The following is a 27,437-nucleotide window of genomic DNA, read 5'->3' as shown; positions in this document are numbered from 1 at the left end:
GAACCCTGAGATTCATTCTCCTGTGGACCAGGCAGAATTTCTACTTCTCAGTAGTGCAAAGAAATCAAATGAAAGAAATGTAAACAAACTGACTGTGCAATACAGAAAATAAATATTCAATAATTAATAATATGTAAAGTAAGAAGCTTTAAATGACCCTCTGATTGAGTTTGTTGTTGAGGAGTCTGATGATGGAGGGGTACCAACTGTTCCTGAATCTGGTTTTACCAGTCTTGTGGCACCTGTACCTCTTTCCAGGTGGCAGTAGCAAGAACAGAGCATGTCCTGGCTGGTTTAGATCCTTGATGATTGTTTCTTCTCTCCGACACCAGCGTTCACTGTAGATTTTCTCAATGGTGGGGAGGCTTTTGACTGTGATGTCCTGGGCAGGGTCCACTATCTTTTGCAGGGCTTTCCGCTCAGGATATTGGTGTCTCCATACCACACTTTCCACCACACCTCTGTAAAAATGTGCCAGGGTCTTCAAAGTCATGCATAACTCCTGAGGAATAGAGGCGCTGGCATGTTTTCTTCATGATCCCTTTAGTGTGTTCGGTTTAGGAAAGATCCTCCAAGATAGTGACTCCCAAGAACTTGCATTTGCTGACCCTCTCCACTTCTGATCCCTCAATGATCCCCGAACTGGATCGTACACCTCTGGTTTTCCCTTCCTGAAATCACCGATCAGCTCCTCGGTTTTGGTGACGTTGAGTGTGAGGTTGTTGTTGGTGCACCATTCAGCCACGTTTTCAACAAAAGGGAAGGAAATAAAAAGAACTGTCCATTGGATAAGAGGATGCAAGCCTTGTATTTATATCACCGTTGAATTAAATGGGATGCGGGCCCATTTAACAGCTTGTCAACCACTTTACTGGGACCTTGGCTGAATAATATTGGCAGATTTCCTTCCCCAAAATGCACTGTCATCCAGAGAATAATTTTTACAACAATCTGACAAGATTGTTAACAACTATTACACATTCATTCCAAATTATTTAAATACCTTTTAAACTATACTAGAGACATGAGATATGCTGGTGTCTTGAGCAACAAACAATCTGCTGGAGGATCCCAGCAGGTTGAGCAGCTTCTGTGGGAGGAAAGGAATGGTCTTGACAAAGGGTACAGATTCAAAGTGTTGACCATTTTTTTTCTCCCACTGATCCTTCTATTATTTGCCCAAGTATACGGCCCCGTTAGTCCAGTAAGATTGGCAAACCCGGGATTCTTTCGCCATGGAGAAGTTCGCTGAGGTGCGAAAAATAAGAAGTGTGGATAAAACGTGACCAATCTAATCATAGTGCCCTAATTAACTAAAGACGTAGTTGGCCGCAATAGCGATGAGTCGCACAACAGCACTACAAAGAACAGGTGGAAATTTTGTCAAGTGGTGCGAGAGTAACAACCTGAGCCTCAACATGGACAAGATGAAGGAGACGATCGCGGACTTCAGGAGGACCAGGAATGACCACCCTCCACTACACATCAACAACTCTATAGTGGACAGAGTGGAGAGCACCAAATTCCTTGGAGTTCACTTAACTAGTGACCTATCATGGATGCACAAGATCTCATCCCTTGTCAGGAAGGTGCAACAGTGACTTCACTTCCTGAGAAGACTGAAGCGGGCAAGGCTACTGGCCACCATTAAGTCAACCTTCTACAGGAGCTCTATGAAGAGCATCCTGCCTGACTACATCACAGTGTGGTCTGGTTGCTGCAGAGAAATGGATCAGAGGATAATCCACAGGACCATAAGAGTGGTAGAGGGAATCACTGGATTTTCCCTCTCCCCACCCCAACTCCATCAACATGATCTACCTAGATTGTTGCCTGAAGAAGTGGAGCAAAATCATTGAGGACCCCTTCCACCCTGTTCACAACATCTTCCAGCTGCTCCTGTCAGGGAAGAGATCCAGGAGTATCAGAGCCAGCACGACCAGGCTGAGGAACAGCTTCTTCCCATGGGCAGTCAGAATGTTGAACGACCAAAGGAACTGCTCACACTCACCCTCCAAGACTCTCATATTCATGAAACAATATTTATTTATATATGTGTATAGATGAAATACTTGTCCTGCATATGTCAGTCTGTATGCATGTTGTGTCTGGTGGTGTGTTTGCATATTTTGCACCGAAAACCAGAGAACACTGTTCCGTCGGGTTGTACTTGTATAATCAGAAGACAATAAACTTGACTTAATATCTTTGCCAGATAGAATGGTCCTCCTGTTCACTTTTATTCACACTTATTTTTCGCACGTCAGTTAGTTTCTCCTTGGCAAAAGAATCACAGAATGGATAATCAAAGCCAATGAAAAAATTGTAATGTAGAAAAGATATAGGATATAGCATGTTGCCACCAGGTTCAAAAGGGCATCAATGACTATCGCCCAATAGCACTCACATCTACTGCAGTGAAAAACTTGGAGACTTTCTCAATAATCCTTGACTTAGAGTTTGGTTGCTCTTTTCGGCACTACTGGTGAGAATGGCATGACTTTAACGCCAACTAACTGTCAAATAATACTTCCCTTATGGCAAGACATGCAATACTTCCTAGGTGGAATTATGCTGTTCTGCCCATTCACGCGCAATGGTTGTGGGCGATTGTGTCTTGCCTTAATCTGGAGAAAATCCAATGCTTTGTAACCGACGAGAATATGAATTTTCAAAATATGTGGGGACTATTTGTGCACTATTTCCAGAATTTCTAACAACAATTTTGAAAATAATTTTCACGCTTTCTTTTTCTGAAGCAGAGTATTAATCTTTTTGCCATACAACTCTGGTTTAGGTAATGGGGATAGATATTATATATCATAATAAAATATTTCATATCATTCTTTAAATCAGTGTGTAGAAGTGATTAGTACTGATTATAATAACATTGTACAAAATGATGTGTTATTTTCTGGACTTATTATGTATTCCTTATACACTATATGTTTACATATATTATAAAATCAATAAAAAGAAATGAGAGGTTGGTCATGGCCAGAATTAACACATACCTAAGAAAAGACTTGGACCCACAGCAATTCTCCTACTACCACAATCTCTCCACAGCAGATGCAATCTCACTAGCATTCAACTCTGCTCCGGATCACCTGTACAACAGCAATATGTGCATCAAGCTGCTTTTCATCGATAACAGCTCAGCTTTCAGCTTCATCATACCCACAGAACTGGTCAGCAAACTTCAAAACCTGGGGCTGTGGACCTCCCTCTGAAACTAGATTGACTTTGTCATCAGAAGACCAGTCAGCGTGGATCGGTAATAACACCTCCTGCTCACTGACAATCCATGTTGTATCAAGGATGCGTGCTTCGCCCACTGCTCTACTCTTTCTACGTCCATGACTGTGTGGCCAAGCACAATTCAAATGTCATCTACAAATTTGACAATGACATCCTGGTTATCGGCAGAATCATAAAACAGAAATCTCCTTGTCCTCACTTCCTAACCCACCAGCCTCCGCATCCAACAATGTTAGCCTCTGCAATTTCTGTCACCTGCAACAAGATCACACCGCCAGACACATATTCCCTCTCCTCTCCACCTTCCATAGGGACTGTTCCCTCCATGACTTATTCCTTCCCACTAATTGCCCCTTGTGACCATTGCAGGGTGCTACACTTGCACCCACACCTCGTCTCTCATCATCATTCGGGGTCCCAAACATTCCTTCCAGGAGAAGAAACACTTCAGTTGTAAATCTGCATCCACTGCACCTGATGGTCCAGATGTGGTCTCCTCTACATCAGAAAGACTGGACGCAGACTGGGAGAGCACCTTCGCTCCATCTGCATCTCCCAGTGGCCCAATGTTTCCATTCTGCACCACCATGGCCTCATGCCCTGCCAAATTAGAGGAGCAACACCTATTAATCAGTCTGGGCCCTTTCCAACCAGATGGCATTCACATTGACTTCTCCAGTTTCTGCTAGACTACTCCCCATTCTCCCTCTCTTCCCTATCCCTCTGTCTTCTCTGCATCCCCTTCCCTCTCTGTTCATAGAGCAATCCCCCCCCTCCTCCTATTTGGTAGTGTACCCTCCCTCATCCACCTATTATCTCCTGCCTGTGGACTGTGCTCCTTTCTCTCTGCCCGCTCCACCCACCATTTTGTTCAGGTGCCTGCCACATTTTGTTGTTCTCCCCCTGCCATTCTTCAGTCTTTATTCTGATGCCTTCCTGTTTTTTGTTTGCTTATACCTTGAAAAAGGCTCAGGCCCGAAATGATGACAATATATCTTTACCTCCTCTGGACGCAGCGAGTCTGGCTGAGTTCCTCCAGCATTTCTGTGTGCTTTTATCACTTCTCTACTTCACCATCACCCACATAGCTCTCACAGAACTCCCCTGTGCAAAAGCAAGAGATGTAATACCTGCACTTTAACTTCTTCCCTTCCACCGTCTGGCCACATTACACCACAGAGGAAGCAGCGACTCCTTATTCCTTCCCACTAAATTCACCAAATCATCTCTGGAGATATGTCTCGGGGTCTTCATGTCGATGACATCACGAAGAAGGCTCGCCTGTAGCCAAACCTTGTGAGGAGTTTGAAGAGATTTGGTATGTCATCAAAGACTCTTGCAGATTTCTACAGGAGAGCATTCTGATTGGTTGTATCACTGCCTGGTATGGAGGCCAATGCACAGGACAGGAAAAGATTACAGAGGTTTCTGAACTCGGCCAGCGCCATCACAGGCACTAGTCTTCACTCCATCAAGGACATCTACAAGAGGCGATGTCTTAAGAAAGCAGCCAAAATCCTCAAGGACCCTCGCCACCCAGGCCATGCCCTCTTCACACTGCTACCATCAGGAAGAGGTACAGGAGCCTGAAGATGAATACCCGATGGTACAAAAACAGCTTGTTCCGACAATGAACCCCAATGCTGCCACAAAACAATGACTTTCATGACATGTGTTGAAAATAAATTCTAATTCTGAAATTAGCAAATTGCATTTAGTACTCACAATGTGGTCTTCTCTGCGTTGGAAAATTTGCAGAACATCTCCATTCAGTCGCCCAACACAAAAATGCTGGAGAAACTCAGCAGGTCACACAGCATCTGTAGGAAGTACATTTTGGTGGGGGTAGGAGAGGTCAGAAAAGAGGAAAGGGGCAGGGGGATGAAGACAGGCCAATAGTCTGGGAGAGCAGGAACAAAAAAAGCAGAGGAGTGATGGAATGGAAAGGGAAGGGGGTGGGGAGCTGGAGGGAAGGAGACGGGAGGGGCCTACCAGAAACTACAGAAATCAATGTTTAATGCCGTCCATTTGGAAAGTGCCCAGACACAATATTGGTGTTGTTCCTCCAAGTTGCAGGTGGCCTCAGTTTGGCCATACATGAGGCCATGGACAGACTTCTCTATTCAGGGCGTCCGGCTGCTTGTTCCTTTATTTTTCATCCAACTCCCCTTCTCCAATTTTGGTTCCAACAAAGCTCAGTCCAAATTACTGGAGCAGCATCTTGTGGTCTTAGAGTAGATACTAAACACGTAATTCCTAGCTTGGATTCAACACTTCAATTTGGATGAACTCAACCACTTGAAGGATATTACCACATCAACACCTTAAAGCCACATGTGATGTGACAAGAGCCACCCATTGCAAGCTGGTGTGATATTACAGATATCGCCCCATGGATCCTGATGGGATTTCACAGGGCACACCCACGAGGGAAATGTGATATTGTACGGAGCACATAATGAGATAATCTAATATTACAGGAAGACAATGTGATTTTACAGGAAGCACACACTGGGATGATATGATATTACAGGGGACACACACTATGACCATGTAATGTTACAGGGAGCACAAACTGGGATGATGTACTATGACAGGGAGCACACACTGGGATGATGTAATATTATAGGGCACACACACTGGGACAATACAATATTACAGGGAGCACACACTGATGATGTAATATAGGCCACACACATTGGGATAATGTAATATTACAGGGAGCTCACTTGGATGATGTAATGTTACAGTGACCACCCAGTTTTGGCCTGATACCTAATATTTCACGGATCCAGGAGCAAAATTCTCTTGCTAATATTTCTGCAAATTACAAATTTTTTTCTACGTATGAAATGCTGCTGTAAAATCAAACCAATCTCTGTTCACATCCAACATAAACAGCCAAGCTGGAAAAACTGACGACAGCTTCTCAAATTCCAATAGGCTGCTGTCACTGGAACCGTCAGCCAAGCTGATTGGCTGCCTTCTGAACCAATTGAGTGGCAGCTTCAGAACCAACTAATTCAAGAGTTTGAAAAGTTTGGGGAATTTTGTGGGACTTCCAGAACTGACAAGACCAAGTGCAGACAGTGGCTCGTGGGGATTTAGAGCCTGCAATAAAATTTACTCCACAGTTCAACTATGTCAGTGCATTTCAACAAGGGACCTGCATATGGACTCTCAGCAGAGGTGAACCGCAAGGTAGGCACTGGCCTTTATTTTGTCATGAGAATGGAAACCACAGGAATACTGATCAAGGGACGTTAGCCAAATGTTGTTTGGCAATCACAATCCCTCCCAGCCTTTTCTTAAGGTGTCTCATTTGATATTTAATAGAGTGATTAGAGAGACTGGTGTGTAGGCAATATCTCCGCTGTTCATTGTCAGCCACCGGCACGATAACGTTGGCAAACATTTCTTTTAAATATTAGCCAGATTGTCAATTAATGAAATGAGGGCAGCAGAAGGGAGCAAGGCCAGGACAAGTCAAACTGCCGGAATTTAACCTCCTGAAGTATTGACTCGACAGCAACCATCAGGTAGCATTTAAAGCATAGCTTCTGAAGACTTGTGCTCGAGGAAGAAAAACCTTTAGTGACTTGATTAAATAAAATCTGTTTGTTATTACAGAGCTGGGCAGCTGTGAGCTCTTAAACTGAAACAGTCTTGAGGTGTACGTGCAAATGGTGTGCTTCTGACAGTAATATGATTTAACTGGTCACTGACACTTGTAGTGCAGGGGCAGAGGTAGGTGGAAGTGGAGGACTGGTAGCTGGTAGCAAACACCACAGAATGAGGTGCACAATCAGAATTTATTAGAACCATAGAACACTATAGCACGGAAACAGGCCCCTTCGGCCCTTCTAGCCTGTGCCAAACCATTTTTTCCCTAGTCCCACTGACCAGCACCCAGACCATAGCCCTCTGTACCTCTCCCATCCATGTACCGGTCCAAATTCTCCTCTTAAATGTTAAAATTCACCACCTCCCTGAGCAATACCCCTGAGTGTAAAGACCTCCAAAAGGTAGTGGACACAGTCCAGGGCATCACAGGCAAAACCCTCCCCACTCTCGAGAATATCTACAGGGAACGCTGCCGACGGAGGGCAGCAGCAATCATCAAGGATCCACACCATCCAGCACACACTCTGTTCTGCCATCAGGAAAGGGGTATAGGTGCCACAAGACTCTCACCACCAGGTGTGCACTTTATTGATTTTCTTTTTGTTCTTGCTGTATTGCACAGTTTGTTTATATTCATTATGCATTTACAGTTCTTTATTTGTTTACATGTTCAGTTTATTTTTTGCTCTACCCATTCTGTTGTCCCCACAGGAAAAAAAGAATCTCAGGGTTGTATGTGATGTCATGCATCTACTCTGGCAATAAATCTGAAATCTCAGCTGGCAGCTCATTCCATACTTCCACCATTCTGTGTGAAGATATTCCCCCTCACCTTCCCTCTACAGTTTTCCCCTTTCACTCTTAACCCATGTCCTCTACCCACAGTGGAAAAAACCTATCTACATTTACTCTGTCAATCCCTCTCATAATTTTAAATACCTTGATCAAATCTCCCCTCATTCTTCTACACTCCAGGGAATAAAGTCCTCACCTATTTAACCTTTCCCTGTAACTTAGGTTCTGAAGTCCGGGCAACATCCTAGTAAACATTTTCTGCCCTCTATCTTATTGATACATTTCCTGTAAGTCGTTGACCAAAAATGCACACACAATACTCCAAATTTGGCCTCACCGATGTCTTAAACAACTTTACCATAACATCCCAGCTCCCATACTCAATACTTTGATTTATGAAGGCCAATATGCCAAAAGCTCTTTTTACAACGTTATCTACCTGTGACACCACTTTCAGGAAGTTATATATCTTGTTATGAACATGTCATGAAATTTGTTGTTTTGCAGCAGCCTTACAAAAATAAATAAAATTAATGCAAGAAAAAGATAAAGACATAGTGAGGAAGTGTGTTTGGTTCATTGATCATTCAGGAATCTGATGGCAGCGGGGAAGAAGCTGTCCTTGTGCCATTGAGTGCTCATCTTCAGGCTCCTGTACCTTTTCCTCAATTTTAGCAGAGTAAAGAGGGTATGGCCTGGGTGGTGGAGGTCCTTGATGATAGAGGCTGCTTTTTTAAGATAATCCCTCTTGTGAAGACTGGTGCCCATGATGTCGCAGGCTGAGTTAATAAAGGTGAAATGTTGGCTTATCAATCTCGGACTAGGTATGCTACAAGCTCATTACAACAACATCCATTTATATAGTGCCTTCAAGGTAGCTACATTTCAAAGCACTTCACAAAAATTGATGCAAAGCCACCTGAGCTATGGTGAAGTGACTAAAACTGGTCATGTCCACAGACCAGACTTGGAGGACCTGGGAGGAATGTAGGGCAAATATGGAGTTAGAGAGAGAGAGGCAAGGCCTTGGAGAGATTTTTGAGAATTTTAAATCAAGGCTTGCTTAATCAGGAAAAACACACTATAAATGCTGAAAGAACTCACCCAATCTCACAGCGTCCACGTGAGGTAAAGATATATCACTGATGTTTTGGGCCTGAGTCCTTCCTCAAGGGGTATAAGCTAAAAGCAGGCAGGCATCTGAATAATGACTGGGAGAGAAAGGGGGAAGAATGGGAGGGGGCAGGAGTCCAGACCAACAGACGAAAGTTGTTAATTGGATATGATAAGATGGGAATTGATTTTGCCTCTGTGAGCGGAGACAGGGAAAGAAAGGGGAAGAGAGAGAACTAAAGGAAAGAAGATGGGGATGAAGATTGGGGGTGGGGTTAACAGAAATGGGAGAAGTCAATGTTTATGCCATCCGGTTGAAGGGTTCCCAGACAGAAGGGTTGTTCCTCCAATTTGTAGGTGGTCACTGTCTGGCAGTGCATGAGACCACAGATACACAGGATCTGGTGCAGATCAGCAAATATGTGGATAGCGAGTGAGGTGGAGGTGGGTGGGATGGGGAGTGGGACCAAGGTTGAGAAAGGTAAATAAAATGCTAGGCTAGGCAGGATTGTTGTGTTACAGTCAAGGTGAGAGGAAGCAAAGATTTTGGATGTGGTTCACCAAAGGCATCCAGGAAGGGATACTGTCAGGCGGTACCGTGAGAGATGGAAATAGGCAGTCTTGGGAATGTGATCGAGAGCTCAACGTTGTTAAATATGACTGAAATTTCAGGGCTGGGCCTAGGCCTCCCTCCCCAGGCCTGGACCTCACCTCACCTGTTTCTGTTGGAGAAAGCAAGAACTCATTGGACCTGACAACTTTCTTAATCACATTGTCTATCAAGTCCCAACTCATCTCACAAGAGCAAAATACAGTTCAAAATGGAAAGGATCCAATGGAAATTGGAGATGAGACTAAAGGCATCAACGGGTTGAAGAAGAAAAGAAACAAGACTGATGTCCCTTCCCCATTCCTTACACAAATATTATACTTAAGAGGTTTTCCAATAGATGTTACAGGGGGTGCCTGATGGTGCCAAGGAAGGAGGCACAGCAACAGGCCCAAGGTCAGGCATTTAGGCTCTCAGAACCTTTGGAGATGGAGATCTTAAGGCCAGCTCAGGAGTGGAGGAAAACGAAGGAGCATTAGGACAAGAGGAAAATGCAGCAATAGGGAGAGGCAAGGCCGTGGAGAAATTTGAAGAGTAATCATTTTAAAAATCAAGTTTTATAAACAATGTTTCTGAATTTGGTTAACGTCAAAGTAGTAAGTCGAGATGATGATACTCAGACAAAAGGCTACAGCCTCTATCCTCAAAGACCCCCGCCACCCAGGCCCTGCCCTCTTCACTCTGCTACCATCTGGAAAACAGGAGCCCGAAGATGAGCACTCAGCGGCACAAGGACAGCTTCTTCCCTGATGCCATCAGATTCCTGAATGATCGATGAACCAAAGACACGGCCTGACTTTTTCTGCACTATTATTTGTGTTTTTTTAATATAATAATGTCGTAACAGAAGATGGTTACAATATGAATGTTTACACAGTGACGCTGCTGCAAAACACCAAATTCATGCCTTGTTCATGACTATAAATCCTGATTCTGATCATTGCCGACATCACTGCCTGTTTCTCCATATTGCTCCATTCACTCTGAGAATCAATTAATTTTTCTGTATTAGCACCAACCTTCACCTTGCACTCACTTTCTCTTACCCACTCAATCTTGGAACCTTTTCTTCAATCAAAATCAGTAGGAAGCCAGAGGGCCCACAAAACCTTGGAGGACTGAAAAGTATAGTTTGAACACAATGGTGGAGAAACTCAACAGGTCAAACAGTGGACTTTATGCAGCAAAGATAACCAACTTTTCAGGCTTGAGGCCTTCATCAAGATATGGCAAAATGTAGGCAGGTACCTGTACAAAATGGTGAGGGGGGGTGGTGCAGGGGGAGGAGCACAGGCAGTTGGTGGCTAAGGGAGGGAGAGCACAACAGCAAGCAGAGGGAGGGGGGACAGCTCTGTGAATGGAGAAGGAAGGGGATGAAGAGTTGGAGGAAAGGAGACAGAGGGATGGGGCAGGGAGGGAGAATAGCAGAAACCGGAGATGTTAATGCCGTCCAGTGGAGAGTGTCTGGACAGGAAATTAAGTGTTGGTCCTCAATGTACAGATGGTCTTTGTCGTCACTCTCCTCCCTTCTCTACCTATTACCTTCTTTCCCCCTGCCCTTCCTCTCCCACCATTTTGTTCAGGCACCTGCCTATGTTTTGTCATACCTTGATGAAGGGGTCAGGTCCGAAACTTGGGTTCTGCATCTTTATCGTTGCTATATAAAGTGCACTGTTTGCCCCACTGAGTTACTCCAGTGTTGTGTTTCCACTTCAACTATGGTGTCTGAAGACTTTGGTGCTTTACATCTCGGAAAAAGTATGGATATGGATGGTTGAAAGTTTGATGAACAAGACTTCTGGCCAAGATACAAAGGGATCACAGGGCTGAATGTTGGGGGCCATGGAGAGATGGTACATGGCTGAGGAGAGTTTGTCAGCTGATGCAAGAAGTATGGGTTAACTAGTTGGACTGCTTGCAAAATGAACTTTCTCACTGTGCCAGTAAACTAATTTGGAGAGGCCAGGGATATTTCAGGCCAGCCAAAGGTTCCAAGTTCAAGAAAATTTGTTTCCTCTGTCACCTCCAGATTGCCCAGAAATATGACCCACAAAAAGATGAGGATATTCGGAGATGGATTGAAGATGTTACTGGTGTCACTCTTACTGAAAACCTAATGGATGGGCTGAAGAGCGGAGTGGTACTGTGCAAGTAAGTAAATTCGAAGCATTTTTCCAGGAACAGAGCACACAAGGGTAAAATTCAAAAGATGTGACCTGAATTTGCAACAATCACACAGCTTCAGCACACAAGTAAATAACCAACATCAACTCAACCGTCTCACTATAATTCCCATCAATTCTAACATCTAATCGCTGCAAGTGCACCTCTCTCAAGTAAAGCCCCCGCCCGGTATGCTTTTTCCTTATCACGCAACCTATGCACAGTAAAATCCCTGTAATTGAGGCATCCGGCAGCCTTCAGCAACCGGCAAAAAATATGCATAAAATTAAAATAAGGTTAAAAAAAATCTGAAAGTTTAAAATTGGCATGCCTCACTATTAGTTCGCCAATCCATGCAACCTCATCCAACCAGAAAATCTACTTAAATGGCACCTCCCAATTCTCAAAAGGTGCTGGATATTGTTTTTTTTTACTGTATTTCTACCCTGCAAGTAACCCCTCCATTCCATTGCATCTCTACTCAACCTAGTACCCTGACTTGTCTCTAACTAACTGCTCGGCACTCTGCAACTCCACTCCACCAATGAGTTAGCTTCAATAATTACAAGAGAAAATACTTCACAAAAGCTTTGTCAGTAAGTATTTCCTTCTGTTATTCAGTAATCCTTTGATATTCAAATGGAAACACCATGTGAAAATTTTGCAAACTGAAAAGCCAGGTAAAATGAACTATTGGTAGGTAGGGTAAAACCCCTGGTTTTAAATATTTACCCACCCCTATAGGTCCTGGTATCCTGATTTCAAGCAACCGACAGCTTCTCAATAAACCAGAGGAAAAAAAATATATATATATATACAAAAAAAAATACGTTTAAAATTGTAAAAATAAATGTTCTCTAAAGTAACACATAAACCTTTGGTGAAGATGGGAGCAGATATTCAGCCAGCGGAGGGCCTTGGCCATGCTTTGCTCTTAGCAGCTGTTTGAATAAAGTTGTGTTAAACAGCGATGGTGTCACCCGGGATGAAGAGCAGGTTGATGCCGCTCGCCATTGGGGCGACTCCCTTAAAGTGTCTCCTTAGTAAAAGTCGCCCCGGCCAGATGCTTTATCTGTAAACTTGGGGGAGAAGTGGGTATTATTTATAATGTTATTGTTCATCTTTCAGGCGGCTCCATGGAGGGGGAGGAACCTGCAAATGCAGCAATAGTTAAATGTTTTCATAAGAATGTAAATGAAAATAAAGTGAAATTCCTTAAGATTTAAATATTCATGCAAGTGAAGTTTGTTCAGTGCAAGAACAGTTGAGTATTTTGTCTTTTAAACTGTTGCAGGTGTATTAGTTAGGCATTGCAAGTCTCAAGTAACCAGAAAATACACTTCTCTGGCATCTACCAATCCCAATAGGTGCAGGATACCAGGGGTTTTTACTGTATTTTGGTATAGTATATTCCAATATGCAGAGAATGACACGTTATTCTTTAATGAAAAGTAGTTGAAGACGCTTACTCCAGAGAGTCTATACTGTATCGTGAAAATTCTTTAAATTGAGAATTGATAAATTAGAGAATTACTGTTTTCACAGTTAAAATTTTCACTTTGCATTTTCTTCTCTTTAAGGCTAATTAATAAACTCCAGCCTGGCTCAGTGAAGAAGATTAGTGACTCCCCACAGAACTGGCACCAGGTAGGATTAACAGGGGTGTACCTGGGATCTGCGTGGGTCAAGGCCTTCGTGCAGGCAACCAGACACTGTGCAGAGATTGGTGCAATTCCCTTTCATCATTCAGTTCCAGCTACTGATGGGGAAGCAAAATATACACCCACTCCTACAGGTCCCTAGAACCCAACTTTTGTAAACCCCTGCAACTCCTTATCCATTATGATATGATTTCCTTCAACATTTTATGCTACATTCCTTTTCTGGCCTCCTGTGCACCCTGAATTTAATCACTTTCTAGCTCCTGATCATTGCTCAAATGCAAATGTCCTAAGTTTTGGTCACTTAACTACAGGAAAGATATCAATGAGATAGAAAGAATGCAGAGATGATTTACTAGGATGTTGCCTGGACTTTAGAAAGTGAGTTACAGGGAAAGGTTAAACACATTGGGACTTTATTCCTAGGAGCGTAGAAGAATGAGGAGATTTGATCAAATTATTAAAATTATGAGGGGGATAGACAAAGTGTTACAAGCCCAGAGGACCCCAAAAACCCAGCAGTAATAGATATTCACCAAGACAAATGGTTACTTAAACAAAAGTTACTTTTAATTATCTTTAAACATGAAAACAAGATCAAACTTTAATTTATTACTATTAACTAAACTCCCTTCTAATTCTAAGTGCACGTGTATGTAATGTGTATATAACTTCAGAAAAGTTATTTGATTCACAGTCCAATCTCACTTTCCATTCCTCCACATTCACTGGTATCAGGCAATTCTTATACTGTGCACAGAATTTAACATTTATGAAATTCACCAGGCTTTGGTACTTGAAAGGTAAATGGTTACTGCTCAGGAAGATTCTTGTCAGTATTCAGAGAGAGATTTGTTGCTCATTGGACACCCACAACTGATTCCTTCAGATCAGCCACTTAATTGTTTTGCTGAAGAAACCTGCCCCTTCAGGATTTTGCAGATGATAACCTCTTTCTTTCAGGTCACCAGAGTTCCTTTTTGTTTGTCTTATTTCAAGTGAAACATTAGGGAGCCAGTCCACTCCGCTTGCATGAATCACAAGGGCTTTGACCAGGCTGAACTAAGCAATCACAATCCATTTTCCATATGGGGGGTTTTCCACAAGCTTTCCAGCTTGTCCTGTTCCAGTCCCAGCTGCTGCTGCTGCCTTTAACATTGTAAAAATGAATCCTCTCTCTCTCTCTCAGAAAAGGCCTGTTTGACTCTCTCTGCTTGCAAAACCACATGATCCTCTTAGATCAGCAAGTTCCACTGATGAGTTCTTTCATCTGTTGCCTTTTTCTAAGCAACAATCCATAAGACTATTGGGCACTCCCCTAAGCTTTTGCAAAGACTCTTGGAGCCGGCCTGTCTAGCATGAGCAAAGCTCCAGTATTTTAAATAAGATCTGTTTTAATGTGTTTGTATGTGTCCTACACTAAAAAACCTGCCCCAATTTATCTCCCAAAACATATCTATAATCTGTCACAAGAATAAATGTAGATAGGCTTTTTCCACTGAGAGGAGGTGAGATACAACCCATAGGTTAAGGGTGAAAGGGGAAATTTGTAGGGTGAAAGGGGAATTATGTAGGGGGAACTTCTTCACACAGAGGGGTGGGAGTGTGGAATGAGCTGTCAGCTTAATTTTAACATTTAAGAAGAATTTGGATGGGTAAATGGATGGGAGGGGTATGGAGAGCTGTGGCCTGGGTGCAGGTTAGTGGGACTAGGCAGAAAAATAGTTGGCACAGATTAGAAGGGCCAAAGGGCCTGTTTCTGTGTTGTTATGCTCTATGGTTCTATGATTCTGTGGTTGTAGAAACTACTCCAAAAATCTTGCTCCTTTTCTGATCGCCTTTTCTTAGAAGCAACACCTTTAAAACCCACCTCTGACCAATGAATGTATTTCATCATCTGCCTTAATACATTTTGTGACTAGGTTTCAAATATTGTTTGAAAATACAGTAAAATCTCCATTATCCAGGATTCAAGTAACCAGCAAATGGTGGAAAATAAATAGGTTAAAAAAATATTTTAAAATTTAAAATTGGTATCCCCAATCCACACAATCTCAAGCAATCGGCAAATTCACTTATTTGGCATCTAGGTGCCAGATACCTGGGGTGTTACCGTACTGCTACAGAGACCCAAAGTTATATGAATGCAGATTATTGTCCCGTTCATATATGAGCACTTAGCCGATTGACCTTTGCTTGCATTTTACAGGTGTGTATTTTTTTCCATTTTTAAACCATCTTTGCATTTAACTTGCGTTCAAAAAAGATAAGACCTTTTCTTCCATGACATTAATGGGTCATGGGCAGTAGAACATTTTTTACAAATCCTTCAGCCTAGATCAGAACAGCAGTAAATGATGCAAAACAGGCATACTCCCACACAGCATCAGGCAGACAGGCTGAAAGAATGGTGTCCCTGAAAGTAACAGACACGTTCCAGCCTTAGTGTAAAACCTCAGGGAGAATCTGAAGATAAATGATAGACAGAAGCAGATTGCTTTACAGCCAAAAAAGGCAATGCTTTTCTAAGGCTTTAAATGCAGAGAGGCAGCAGTGAGAGGAAACTGCAGGACCTCGGTGATGCAGAAATATTAGAGAGCAACAACCAAGTCCAGCTTGAGCTTCATGGACAGTCTCATGCTCGAGAACATGCACACCCAATTTCAAAACATGGCAAATCATGGAAAATATCTAAAGGCCAAAAAGAGTATATGCAGAGCAATTAGAAAGCTGTGATTGTTAGAATGACTCAAGATTTAAAACCTAACTTTCTAAAGGTAAACTATGGTCTCACAAGTAACAAGTGAAAGGATACACGAAACAGGAACAGGAGCAAGTTGTAAGGCACGAATATCTGCAGACACAGTGATTGAAGAAGAGTAGGGATTACAGTTGGGGGAGGGCAGTGAGAAAGAAACCCAGAGGATTCCCCTCAGAGAGGAAAGGAGGATTCCTTCAGGGTAGGCATCCCTCAAAGTTTCACCTATATTGTGTTTTTACTGGAGAAAGTTCATTCTCTCTGTTATACTGATGCCCCAGACTTCTCAATGTTCTCAGTCCCTTTCAGAATCAAAAACCATTTTTTAGTTTTTCTAAATGCACTGAGTGGAAAGTAATCTTAATCTCTCCTCATATGATAATGCCAAAAAGATTAGACAATTTTTTTTTCCCCCATAAGGTTTGCTTCCTGGAAAAAAAATGGGGATTACAATAGACAACTTCAAGCTGAACACTAAGATAATTTCAGATTTGTTTTGTCACGTAGGAAGTTGAAGAAACATAAAATTAACTTTGATTGAATTTAGCATGTTTAATCGCATAAAGATGCAGACACATTGCATTAGTTCAACTGACCTGGTAATTTTTCTTCGTACTCAGCATCTGATGCCACTTGTATCAGCGTCCAACAATAGTCAGCTGGCATTGATGGATTCCTCAATACCACTTTTCTGCCGTCACAAACCTTTCACCATATTTGTCATTTGACTGCAGGGAAGAAGTGAGGATGCAAAAAATGCCATTACACTTCATGGTTTTGTACGCTTGTTGAAAATATGCCAGGAAATCACAAAAATAGGTTATATCTATAAAATTGGTACTTGATAGGAAAGTAATTGTCATGATCAGCAGCCCAGAATACATAAAATACACCCAAAAATGTTCAGGAAGCAAAATCTTCAGTGTAGTTGGTCTGATTCTGCACTGCCTCCAGAACAGAACATCCTCCTCTGGGTTTGCAGGTGTAGTCTATGAGAGTTTAATCGCCAAAAGCAAGTACATATGGAGAGGTGCACTGAAACACTGGCTTGCTGGAACCACACGGTATGTAATATACAGAGAATGGCACATTAATCTTTAATGAAAAGTGGCTTAGTATTTTGAAGATGCTTACACCAGTCAATGCACTGTAAAAATTCTTTAAGTTAAGCATTCATAATTATTGTTTTCACAGTTAAAGTTTTTTTTTGCTGGAGGCAAGGTGCAAGCCTCTGGTGAGAAGGATTGACAGGAGTGTGGGAGCAATGAAGCTATTGTTGTCTTGTTGGTCATTAATGGTAATGCAAGGCCTACAGGCATCCTTCTCATGATAGACCTCCCCATCAAAGGTGTAAATAGTACACCCATGCAAACATTCAAGATTCCTTTATTCTTATATGATTGTACAGAACATAATATTACACAAAATTTCCTTCTGACTGCCTTAAGGAAGACAGTCTTCATTGGGGTTGCTCCTTGAAGAAAGAGAAGCAAAAGAGAGTCCCTTCAGAGACACTGAATGTCCGTGGATTTGCCTCCAGCGCTCCAGCCGCACAGGATTGTTTGATCCATTGGCCGCCCGAGCTCCAGAACCAAACACCTGACGTGATCAGGAAACCTTCAGCATCTGTGGCCCTTCGGGAACCCTGCTTGCTCTCACCATCCTCTCCCTGACCGCCAGTTGCCGGTGTCTATTCCCCTCGCCGGGACGTTGCCATGGTCGCCATCTTGCAGGATGATCGGTTTCTCCTTCTCCATGGGGGGGAGTTCTACCGATTTCCGGTGTCTGCAATGCCAAGCACAGGCTCCACCATCATGGGCCCAGACCCTGTCCGTGGTTGCAAGAGTTTTGTTTAGAAACATGGTTGGCTATTTCAAACACTGTACGGAACCATTAGGACCTGACGGTTAACCTTTCAGAGCAGCGCTTGTCTCCGCTCTTCCAGGTCTACAGCCATTGCAACTTATTGGAATTTATTATAAAAAAAATCTTTGTACACAAATTTGCTGGAGAAACTCAGGATATGCAGTATCCATGGAAAACAGGAGACGCTCAACATTTCAGGTTTGACCCCTTCTTTAGGTCTGCCTCCTTCTCTCCCAGGGAGGACCACAGTGTGCACCAAACCAAACTGGTTGCCAAAAGGAACCAAAGCACCAACCAGCACTCATGACTGGCCATTGACCACAACAGATCAAATTAGAAAATACTGGAAATTCCCTCTGAAGATGCTGTTTGGCCTGCTGAGTAATTAAGCGTTTTCTGCATTTAAGATTTCTAGCAACTGGAATATTTGGTTTCACTGCATGACGCAGTTCTAATGAATACAGTGCACTCCAGAAATAGCAACAATGACTTAAAATTGGTCAGCCAGATAACAATCAAAGCTATAATCAGAGATATCTACTTCTAAGAAAATGGTCCTATAGGTGGAAGCATGAAGTTTAACCCAACTGGCTGCCTCAATATTTTTTATTCCAGTAAGGGACATTTATTCCATTACCAAAATTTACCCATGGGTATAACCATATAACAATTTACAGTACGGAAACAGGCTATAATCGGCCCTTCTTATCCGTACCGATTTACGTGAAACTCCACTAGTTCCACATACCCACTCCTATGTCCCTCACATCCATGTAGCTTCCTCTTAAATGCCGCGACTGCTTCTTCCGGTAGATCATTCCACTTAGTCACCACACTCTGAGTGAAGAAGCATCCTTTTATATTATTCCTAAAGTTTTTCCCCCTAACCCTCAACTTATGACCCCTTGTTGCAGTCGCCCCTACCCCCAAGGGAAAGAGCTTTCTCTTTTGTTCCAGTTGTTGATCCAACGAGACTGTATCAAACTATTTTAATTTTTTCTCATTAATTTTTTTTAAATTTAGACACAGCACAGTTACAGACTCTTTCAGCCCATGCCGCCCAATTGTCCTACACCCCTGTACATTTTGAAGGGTGGGTGGAAACCAGAGTTTCCCTCCCTCCTCCCCCCCCCCCACCCACCCCCCAGAGGAAGCCCACACAGTCACGGGGAGAATGCACAAACTCCTTACGGTGAATTTTTGGTGTTTTACTGGGTTTTTTTTAAAACTTGGTCATTTTTTTTTTCTGAAATGCACCAGTTCTTCATCTCCAGCAGCACTCAGCGCTACTCAATCAAAATCTATATACCGATTGTACAAGTTACATGGTGAAGCTGTTGAAGGGTTTGAAATCTCCCCACCCCAACGTTATTAAAAAAAGCACATGCCCCACCACTTGTTGAATGGAGCAATAAAGGCCAGCTGCAACCTGCTTTTTTCAAGGATTTTGTTATTCACACTGGGGCTTTACTCCAACAGGCACAGAAAATCAAGCCCCCTAAACAATCAGCAGAGGACAAGTGGGTGGTTTTATTTTGAGGCAGCAGGTTGTTTTGCTCATGCACTCTCCAAGCCAGAAATTTCACAATATTTCTGCTGGTCAATGCAGTCTCCGGAATGAAATCCATCAATGAGTAACTTAAACAACATCAAAAAAAAATCTGAATCTCTTTCGGCAGAGTGGTGAGACGTCTCGGAGTATCGTGGGCAGTTATGTGGACCTCATTTTGGAAAAGATGTGCTGACGTGATTGAGGGTTAAAAAGGAAGTTCACAAGGATGGTTCTGGGAATGAAATGGTCATCATATGAGGACACCCCGAAATGCTGGAGGAACTCAGGTGGTCTTTTCCGCGAACAAAGGAGACAAGGATATATTGCCGACGTTTCGGGGCCTAAGCCCTCCTCCAAAGAATAAGAAGAATGAGAGCAAAAAGTAGGAAATCTCAGAATCGAGACAGTGCCAGCTGGGGGAGGAGCCCAGACCAACACAAGGTCTGATAGATATGATAAGGGGAGAGGTGAGAATTGATGATGTCTGTGCGAAAAAAGACAGGGAGAGAGACCTGGGTGAAGACAATGAGGGAAGAAGTTGGGGGGGGGGTTGTTTAATGAAAGCTAGAGAAGTCTATATTAATGCCATCCTGTTGGAGGGTGCCCAGCTGGAAGATGAGGTGCTGTTCCTCCAATTTGCAGGTGGTCTCAGTGTGGCAGTGCATGAGACCATGGACAGACATGTTGGCAAGGAAATGGGATGGAGAATTGAAATGGGGTGCCACTGTGAGTTCCACACTATTGCGACAGACAGAGCTGAGGTGCTCAAGAAAGTGAACTGTGCCCAGTCTCCCTGATGTAGAGGAGATAACGAGGAGCATTGGACAGCTCTTGGCCTGTATTCGTTGGAACTTAGGACAATGAGCAGGCATCTCATTTAAACATTTTGAATGTTGAAAGGCGTGGAAGAGTACATGCATGGTGGGAGAGTCTGGGACAAGAAGGCACAACTTCAGGATTGAAAGCCGTCTGGAACAGATGTATCAGAATCTGTGGAATTTGTTGCCGCAGGCAGATGTGGAGGCCAGGTCATTGGGTGTAGTTAAGACAGATTAGGCCGGGCAGTGGGACTGCGTTGAAAAATGGATTAGCTACTGATTCAATGGTGGAACAGACTTGATAGGCTGAATGGCCTATCTCTACTCTTGTGTCTTATGATCACCTGTATTTTTATTTTTATAATTGTACTTACCATCAAACCACCGACCAGGCTACCTAAAAGATACAGTGAATCGGTTTTCCACTTGAACCTTTTTTGTCGTTTCGAGACCCAGTAACAGGCCCTTCTGGCCCACGAACCCGCGCCGCCCACATACACCTGATTAACCCGTACATCTTTAGAATGTGAGAGGGAACTGGAGCACCCGGAGGAAACCCATGTGTTCATGGGGAGAACGTACAAACTCCTTATAGACAGTGCTGGATTTTAACCCAGGTCACAGGCACTGTAATATTAAATACATTTCCTGAGGCGCTTACCGTCCACCAAAAGCAAAATTAAAATCTATTGCCGTAAATTTTATGAATGCATGGTAAAACCCCAGCACCTATTGGTATTGGTAGATGCCAGATACTGATTGCTTGAAATTGTGTGTTGCATGGATTGACGAACTAACAGCGAGGTGTGCCAACTTTTACCTATTTTCCTCAATTTTTTTTTGCCGGTTGCTTGAGGCTGTCAGTTGCTTGAATTCTGGATAACAGGGTTTTTTTTAAATGGTGTACATATATAAATATACCTATCTATTTATTTTAAAAATAGCAAGACTCAGGCTCTGCTCATAATCTTTCCAAACTTAGGGTTGAACAGGTAATACACCCCCTACGCTGATGGTTCAGCCAATGCGTCGGAGTGGAGCCATTTGTGAAAAAGTGGCTTGCTCATGAAATTTGCTTTAATTCCTCAGCTGGAGAACATTGGAAACTTCTTGAAAGCAATCGCAAGATACGGCGTGAAGCTTCATGACATCTTTGAAGCAAACGACTTGTATGAGAATTGTAACTTGACCCAGGTGCAGACCACACTCATGGCCCTGGCTAGTTTGGTGAGTGCATCTGCAGTGACCACCCGAATCAAAATTATCTGGAATTATGAAATATCTGACCCTCTCACCACTAGAGACTAAGCTAACCTCTTATTTCACGCAGGCAAAGACAAAAGGGTACCACACAAAATCAGACATTGGTGTGAGATATGCAGAAAAGCAGCAGCGCATATTTAATACGGAGACTTTGAAAGCAGGAAAGAACATCATTGGACTTCAGGTATGGGCAGACCTGGATTACATACTCATTCAGGAGGACGAGGACAGAAAATACGGATTCAGAATCAGAATTTATTTGTCATGAACATGTCACGAAATTTGTTGTTTTACACAGCTTCACAGAGCGAACTAACTCACAAAATAAATATAGTGCAGGAAAAGGCCGTGTCTGTGATTCAGTTTTCATTCATGGATCTGGTAGCAGCAGGGAAGAAGCTGTCCCTGTGCCACTGAGTGCTCGTCCTCAGGCTCCTGTACCTTTTCCCCAAAGGTAGCAGAGTGAAGAGGGCATGGCCTGGGTGCTGGGGTCCTTGAGGATGGAGGCTGCTTTTTTAAGACACCGCCTCTTGTAGAGGTCCTCAATGGAGTGGTCTGGTGCCCGTGATGTCACAGGCCAAGTTAACCCTCTGGAGATTTTCCGTGCTGAGTGTTGGCACCTCCAGACCAGACAGTGATGGTGCCAGACTGAATGCTGTCCACAGGGCACCTGTAGAGGTTTGAGTCTGGTGACATACCAAATCTCCTCACATTCCCTCTCCAGATTGCGATTTCATTTCTGAACACAACAATTTTCACAATACTGTTATAGCGGCAGTGATTGGGGCTAGGGTTTGAATCCTGCACCGTCTGTAAGGAGTTTGTACATTCTCCCAGTGTCTGTGTGAATTTCCTCCCACCATTCAAAACATACCGAGGGTGTAGGTTAATTGGGCGGCATGGACTTGTGGGCCAAATGGGCCTGTTACTTTTCTGTATATCTAATTTTTTTTTAAATTATCTTGTATATCCCGTTTTCCACTTATTCTGTTTCTTCAGATGGGGACAAATAAATTTGCCAGCCAGCAAGGCATGACAGCGTACGGCACCAGAAGGCATCTGTTTGACCCCAAAACTGGAGTGGAGAAGCCTCTTGACCAAACGACCATTAGCTTGCAAATGGGAACCAACAAAGGTGCAACTCAGGTATGGGAGAAAGGAGGAAGGAGGCAGGCACATTCACCCTTATGGAAACAGCTGTAATGATAATATATCCTCACAGACCTTCCGTGGTACTGTTCACCCTCTCAGAACCACAGCAGGTTCCCTGTCATTCGGTTAGACACTCATAGTAAAAGCAGTGATGGTTGTAGAGGATGTGGGTTGGGGTGGATAAAGCAGGAAGCATGCGGAGGTCGTGGGTAATGTACAGGGTCGGTGGGAGTGGTTCACTTGAAGTAAAACACAGACGTCTGCAGACACTGTGGTTGAAGTAAAAATAGTGCTGGAGAAACTCAGCAGGTCAAACAGTGTCTTTTGTATCGCAAAGATTAGGACACAAATAAAGATTGGTGGTACGGTTTGCATAGCGGTTAGTGCAACTCTGTTACAGCGGCTATGATCTCAACTCAAATCTGGCACTGCCTGTAAGGAGTTTGCAGGTGTTTCCTCCATCCACAGGAAATGTACCAGGGATGTAGGTGTAATTGGGCGGGACAGGCTCATAAGCTGAAAGACATGTCTAAATTTAAATTTCAAAAATAACATTTACAATTTATATTTTAAACATAAACATATTTTGGACTGGAGACCTTCTTAAACGTGCCTGCCTACATTTTTTCACATCTTGATGAAGGGCTCCAGCCCGATATTGGTTATGTATCTTTATACAGTAAAACCTCGTTAGAACGCGGTAGTTGGGGTCCAAGATTTCATACCGCGCTACAGCTGAGTTGTGGAACAGATGCATATAGGTCATGATTCAGGAAGCAGGAAAACAGAAAACTGTGACTCAAACCCTATAATAAGACCTTTAAGACCTTTACACTCCACATATTAACATACACATTTTGTAAATGAGTCAGGAGTCCATTTTTGAGATTGTGGCTGTTAGCCTGGCATCCTAAAATCAATGTTTGGAGTCCCAGACACCCGTGCTATAAGCAATTTCGCAGATTAACGAATCGCGTTCTAATGAGGTTTCACTGTATTTGCTATATAAAGTTCACTGACCTGCTGAGTTTCTCCAGCATTGTTTTTTTTTAATGTGGTTCACTTGAAGGCTCAGTGAGCAATGATTGAATCGACACTGATCTCTCTTCAGGCTGGAATGACGGCCCCAGGGACACGCAGACACATCGTTGACAACAAGCTGGGCACTGAAAAATGTGACTCCAGTATCGTGTCACTACAGATGGGAACGAATCAGGGGGCCTCACAGAAAGGAATGACTGTGTATGGGCTGAGCCGGCAGGTATTCGACCCCAAGTACTGCTCCATCTCCAACTTCCCCAATGACGATGGCGTCCCATTTGCAAGTGGCTCAGAATGCAGTGAGGGTGACTACCCGGTGGAGTACAATCAGCACACGGATGCCAATCGCCGCAGGCAAATCTACCCGGATTTTGAGTAAGGACGCTGCTCAACAGACTGACTTGTTCGACTGTTCATCGCAGCCTTGCCTACACCTTTCCCACAAAGCCCTATGCTCAGTCGAAAGAGCGCGTTCCCCCCCCCCCCCCCACCACAACGTGTTACGCTCTGGCCACAGCTTCATAGAACACTTCCCTGCCAATGTGTACTGCTGCAGAAACCGATGGGCCATTCCAATGTCAAAGATGAATTGGCAGACACGTCCATTTTCTAACCATCTGAGCCAATAATGGGCCAGCCAATGAACTCTCAAAGTAGAATCCAAGTCATCCATCATTGGTAAAAGAGTATGGAACTGCTGGGTTAGATCTTATTTAAGGAGCTTCAACATCTGAGCTCTTGCATAGCAATCTCAAGCTTCAGTCTTGTCCTTAGGATACATTTCCTGAGGGCTATTATCAAACTCCAATACATTTTGTTCAATACTGGATATCCAATCCCAATATACACAACAATGCAATTTACAGATTTTCAACTCTCTCTACTTGTCACTCTGACCCACACCATTAACAGTGTGGATCTTGGTGCATTTAAATACACAGGATGGATTCGCACAGTGCCCAGCGTCACTGGCGACGTGGGCTGTTTTGCACCAGCTTGGTTGAAATTTCCATCAATGCAACGTCTGTGCTGCTCAGTGAAAACTGAGAACCGTCACAACGATGGATGAATTTTAAAAGCAGATTAGTTTCCAGAATTATTGGGGCTTTTATTCTAACCAGTACGTCACTTTGAGCACCTTTTGTGTAGAAACATCCCTCTGCACAGAGGCACTTGCCTTTTCATATTCAAACCCCAGGCCTCGGTATTTATTAAAAGTCATACCCTGCAAGAATAGCAAAGGCTGAGATCAGGCCTTGGAACCACTCACCTCCAAACAAAAAGACACATTTTAAATGTCAGGTAAATTGAGGACAACATTTATATTCAACAACACTGATGGTCTCGGCCCCAGGGCTATTACGATAACAATATTTTTTAAATATTAGACATAGAGCACGGTACCAAGCCCTTCTGGCTCACAGGTCCATGCTCCCCAATTACACCCAATTAACCTACAGCCCCCCTCCCCCCGTACGTTTTGAAGGGTGGGAGGAAACCGGAGCACCCGGAGGAAGCCCACAGACACAGGGAGTACGTACCAACTCCTTCCCGACAGTGCCGCAGATTCAAACCCAGGTCGCTGGCGCTGGAACTACGCTGCGCTAGCTGCTGTTAACCGTGCTGCCTGTTGTTAGCTCGCTTATTTCTTCGCAAAGATGCAAGAATGTAGCCGAAGCCCAAAAATCACTTTCCATCACAGAACAAACTCCTGTCTCAGATCGTTATCAGATTGAGACTATCCATATCAAGCTTCAGATGTCCCCAACCTCCTTGAACACACCCAGCAAACAATGGGTGCAAGTGTCTGTATCAGTTCACCCACTTTAACATCCAATTGGCTGCTACTGCAGAATACATCATCAGGCACACAAGACGGTAAACAGAACTACACCAGCGTGTAATCAGTTGTACCTGGCAACCTCTAGGCACCAGCACTTCTTTGTTTGATGAACTATATTCAGGGTATGTGATAATTTAACAGCAGTTATTAAACTGCAGTAAAACTCCTGTTATCCGGAATTCAAACAAACTCCAACCTCAAGCAACTGGCAAAAGAAGAGGAAAATAGGTAAGATACAGAAGTTTTAAATTGGCGTGCCTCACCGTTAGTTCGCAATCTCAAGCAACCGGAAATCTGGCATCTACCAATCCCTACAGGTGCCGGATACCAGGGGTTTTACTGTATTAACAATCTGGGATTAAAAGTCCTCTTACTACAGTAAACAATGTGAAACGTCTGTTTCTGTCCCACTCAAAACCACACAATGCTTAATAAATCAAAAGCAGGCATTCTCAACCGTTCTTGGCTATGGCCTCTTAAGGACTGCTCAAAGTTTATGGGCCTCTTCCCTACAAAGCAGTCAAGTTTTGGTTTCTTCCTTGCTTCTTCTTTCCTGCTGAGGTTTGCGAGGTGAAAAGAAAATAAGGCTTTTACTTGTAAATGTGCTGTGGCCCGTTGAGAATGGCTGATCTAAAGCACAGTTCCAGTTAATACAAATGGAGCACACCATGTTGCTTAGTGGTTAATAAATTCAGAGCACACCGATAATTTAAATTTGACACGGCTCCTGTTTCTATTTTCTTCATGCTACAGTGGAACAATGTTGTATGTGAACCCCCTTCCCAAAAGTCTGCACTAGAACATAGGTAACAAGCCATTTTGGCCCATGAATCCGTGCCACCCAGTTTACATCCAATTAACCCCCATAACGGTGGGAGGAAACCCGAACCCCAAGGAAACCCCACGCAGACACGGGGAGAACATACAAACTCCTTACTGACAGTGCGGGATTCAAACCCCAGTCCTGTTTGCTGGTGATGAAACGGTGTTGCGCTAATCACTTCGCCAACCTTGCCGCACCCAAATCTCCTTAAAAACATATTCCTTTAAAAAGGTATTAAACCCTCCATTTCTCGTAAGCCCCTTTTTTTTTAATCCATCCCCCCTTTGTCTCAGCCTCCACCACCAACCCTTGCAAGGCATTCCAAGCCCTCACAACTCTCTGTGTAAAAAACTTACTTCTCTCCTCTCCCCTAAACTTCCCTCCTTTCATTTTGTGCAGACGTCCTCTGCTGTTTGCTGATCCTGCCCTGGTGCTGGCTGTCCACCCTATCTACGCATCCCAGAATCTTGTAGACCTCTATTAAGTCTCCTCCCCTCCTTCAACGCTCCAAAGAGAAAAGTCCCAGCTCTGCTAAACTTTCCTCATAAGACATTTTCCAATCCAGGCAACATCTTGGTAAATCCCCTCTGCTGCCTCTCCACAGCTTCCACGTCCTATAATGAGGTGACCAGAACTGAACACAATACTCTGAGTGTGGTCTCTCCAGAGGTTTTGTAGAATTCAACATGACTGCTCGACTCTTGAACAATCCACCATTAATGAATCCCAGCATCCTGTAGGCCTTCTTAACTATCCTATCAATCTGCACAGCGACTTTGAGTGATGTATGGATTTGGACCTCTGTTTACCCACTCTCTTAAGTAACTGACCATTAACCCTGTGCTCAGCCTTCTGGTTCGTCCTTCCAAAATGCATCACCTCACACTTATCCGGATTGAACTCCATCTGCCACTTCGCTACCCAACTCTCTATCTTGTCTATATCCTCTTGTAACCTTCAGCTCCATCCACAACTCCTCCAACCTTTGTTACATCCACAAACTTACTGACCCATCCTTCTGACTCTTCATCCAGGTCATTAATAAAAATCACAAAGAGCAGGGATCCTGGAACAGGCTCCTGTGGAATCCCACT

General features: G+C 43.5%; 1 protein-coding gene across 1 annotated transcript; it reads left to right on the top strand.

Annotated features, from left to right (window-relative positions):
- The first annotated feature begins 6,298 nt into the window (after positions 1-6,298).
- On the top strand, positions 6,299-26,239 carry cnn1b (calponin 1, basic, smooth muscle, b). Its single transcript, XM_069922947.1, has 7 exons — positions 6,299-6,462; positions 11,433-11,554; positions 13,147-13,213; positions 21,311-21,448; positions 21,552-21,668; positions 22,484-22,630; positions 23,748-26,239. The coding sequence occupies exons 1-7, from the start codon at positions 6,403-6,405 to the stop codon at positions 24,054-24,056; spliced, it is 960 nt and encodes a 319-aa protein (XP_069779048.1). The 5' UTR covers positions 6,299-6,402; the 3' UTR covers positions 24,057-26,239.
- The last annotated feature ends 1,198 nt before the right edge of the window (positions 26,240-27,437 follow it).

This window comes from Narcine bancroftii, chromosome 3 (genome assembly GCF_036971445.1).
Source record: "Narcine bancroftii isolate sNarBan1 chromosome 3, sNarBan1.hap1, whole genome shotgun sequence".
Taxonomy (NCBI): domain Eukaryota; kingdom Metazoa; phylum Chordata; class Chondrichthyes; order Torpediniformes; family Narcinidae; genus Narcine; species Narcine bancroftii.
This window is presented reverse-complemented; position numbering and strand designations above follow the sequence as displayed.

Bases quoted from the DNA above. Each gene is read 5' to 3' on its own strand.
- cnn1b (XM_069922947.1), top strand. From the start codon at position 6,403: ATGTCAGTGCATTTCAACAAGGGACCTGCATATGGACTCTCAGCAGAG. The intron at 6,463-11,432 runs GTAGGCACTGGC...TGTCACCTCCAG, and splicing joins CAGCAGAGGTGAACCGCAAG to ATTGCCCAGAAATATGACCC. The intron at 11,555-13,146 runs GTAAGTAAATTC...CTTCTCTTTAAG, and splicing joins AGCGGAGTGGTACTGTGCAA to GCTAATTAATAAACTCCAGC.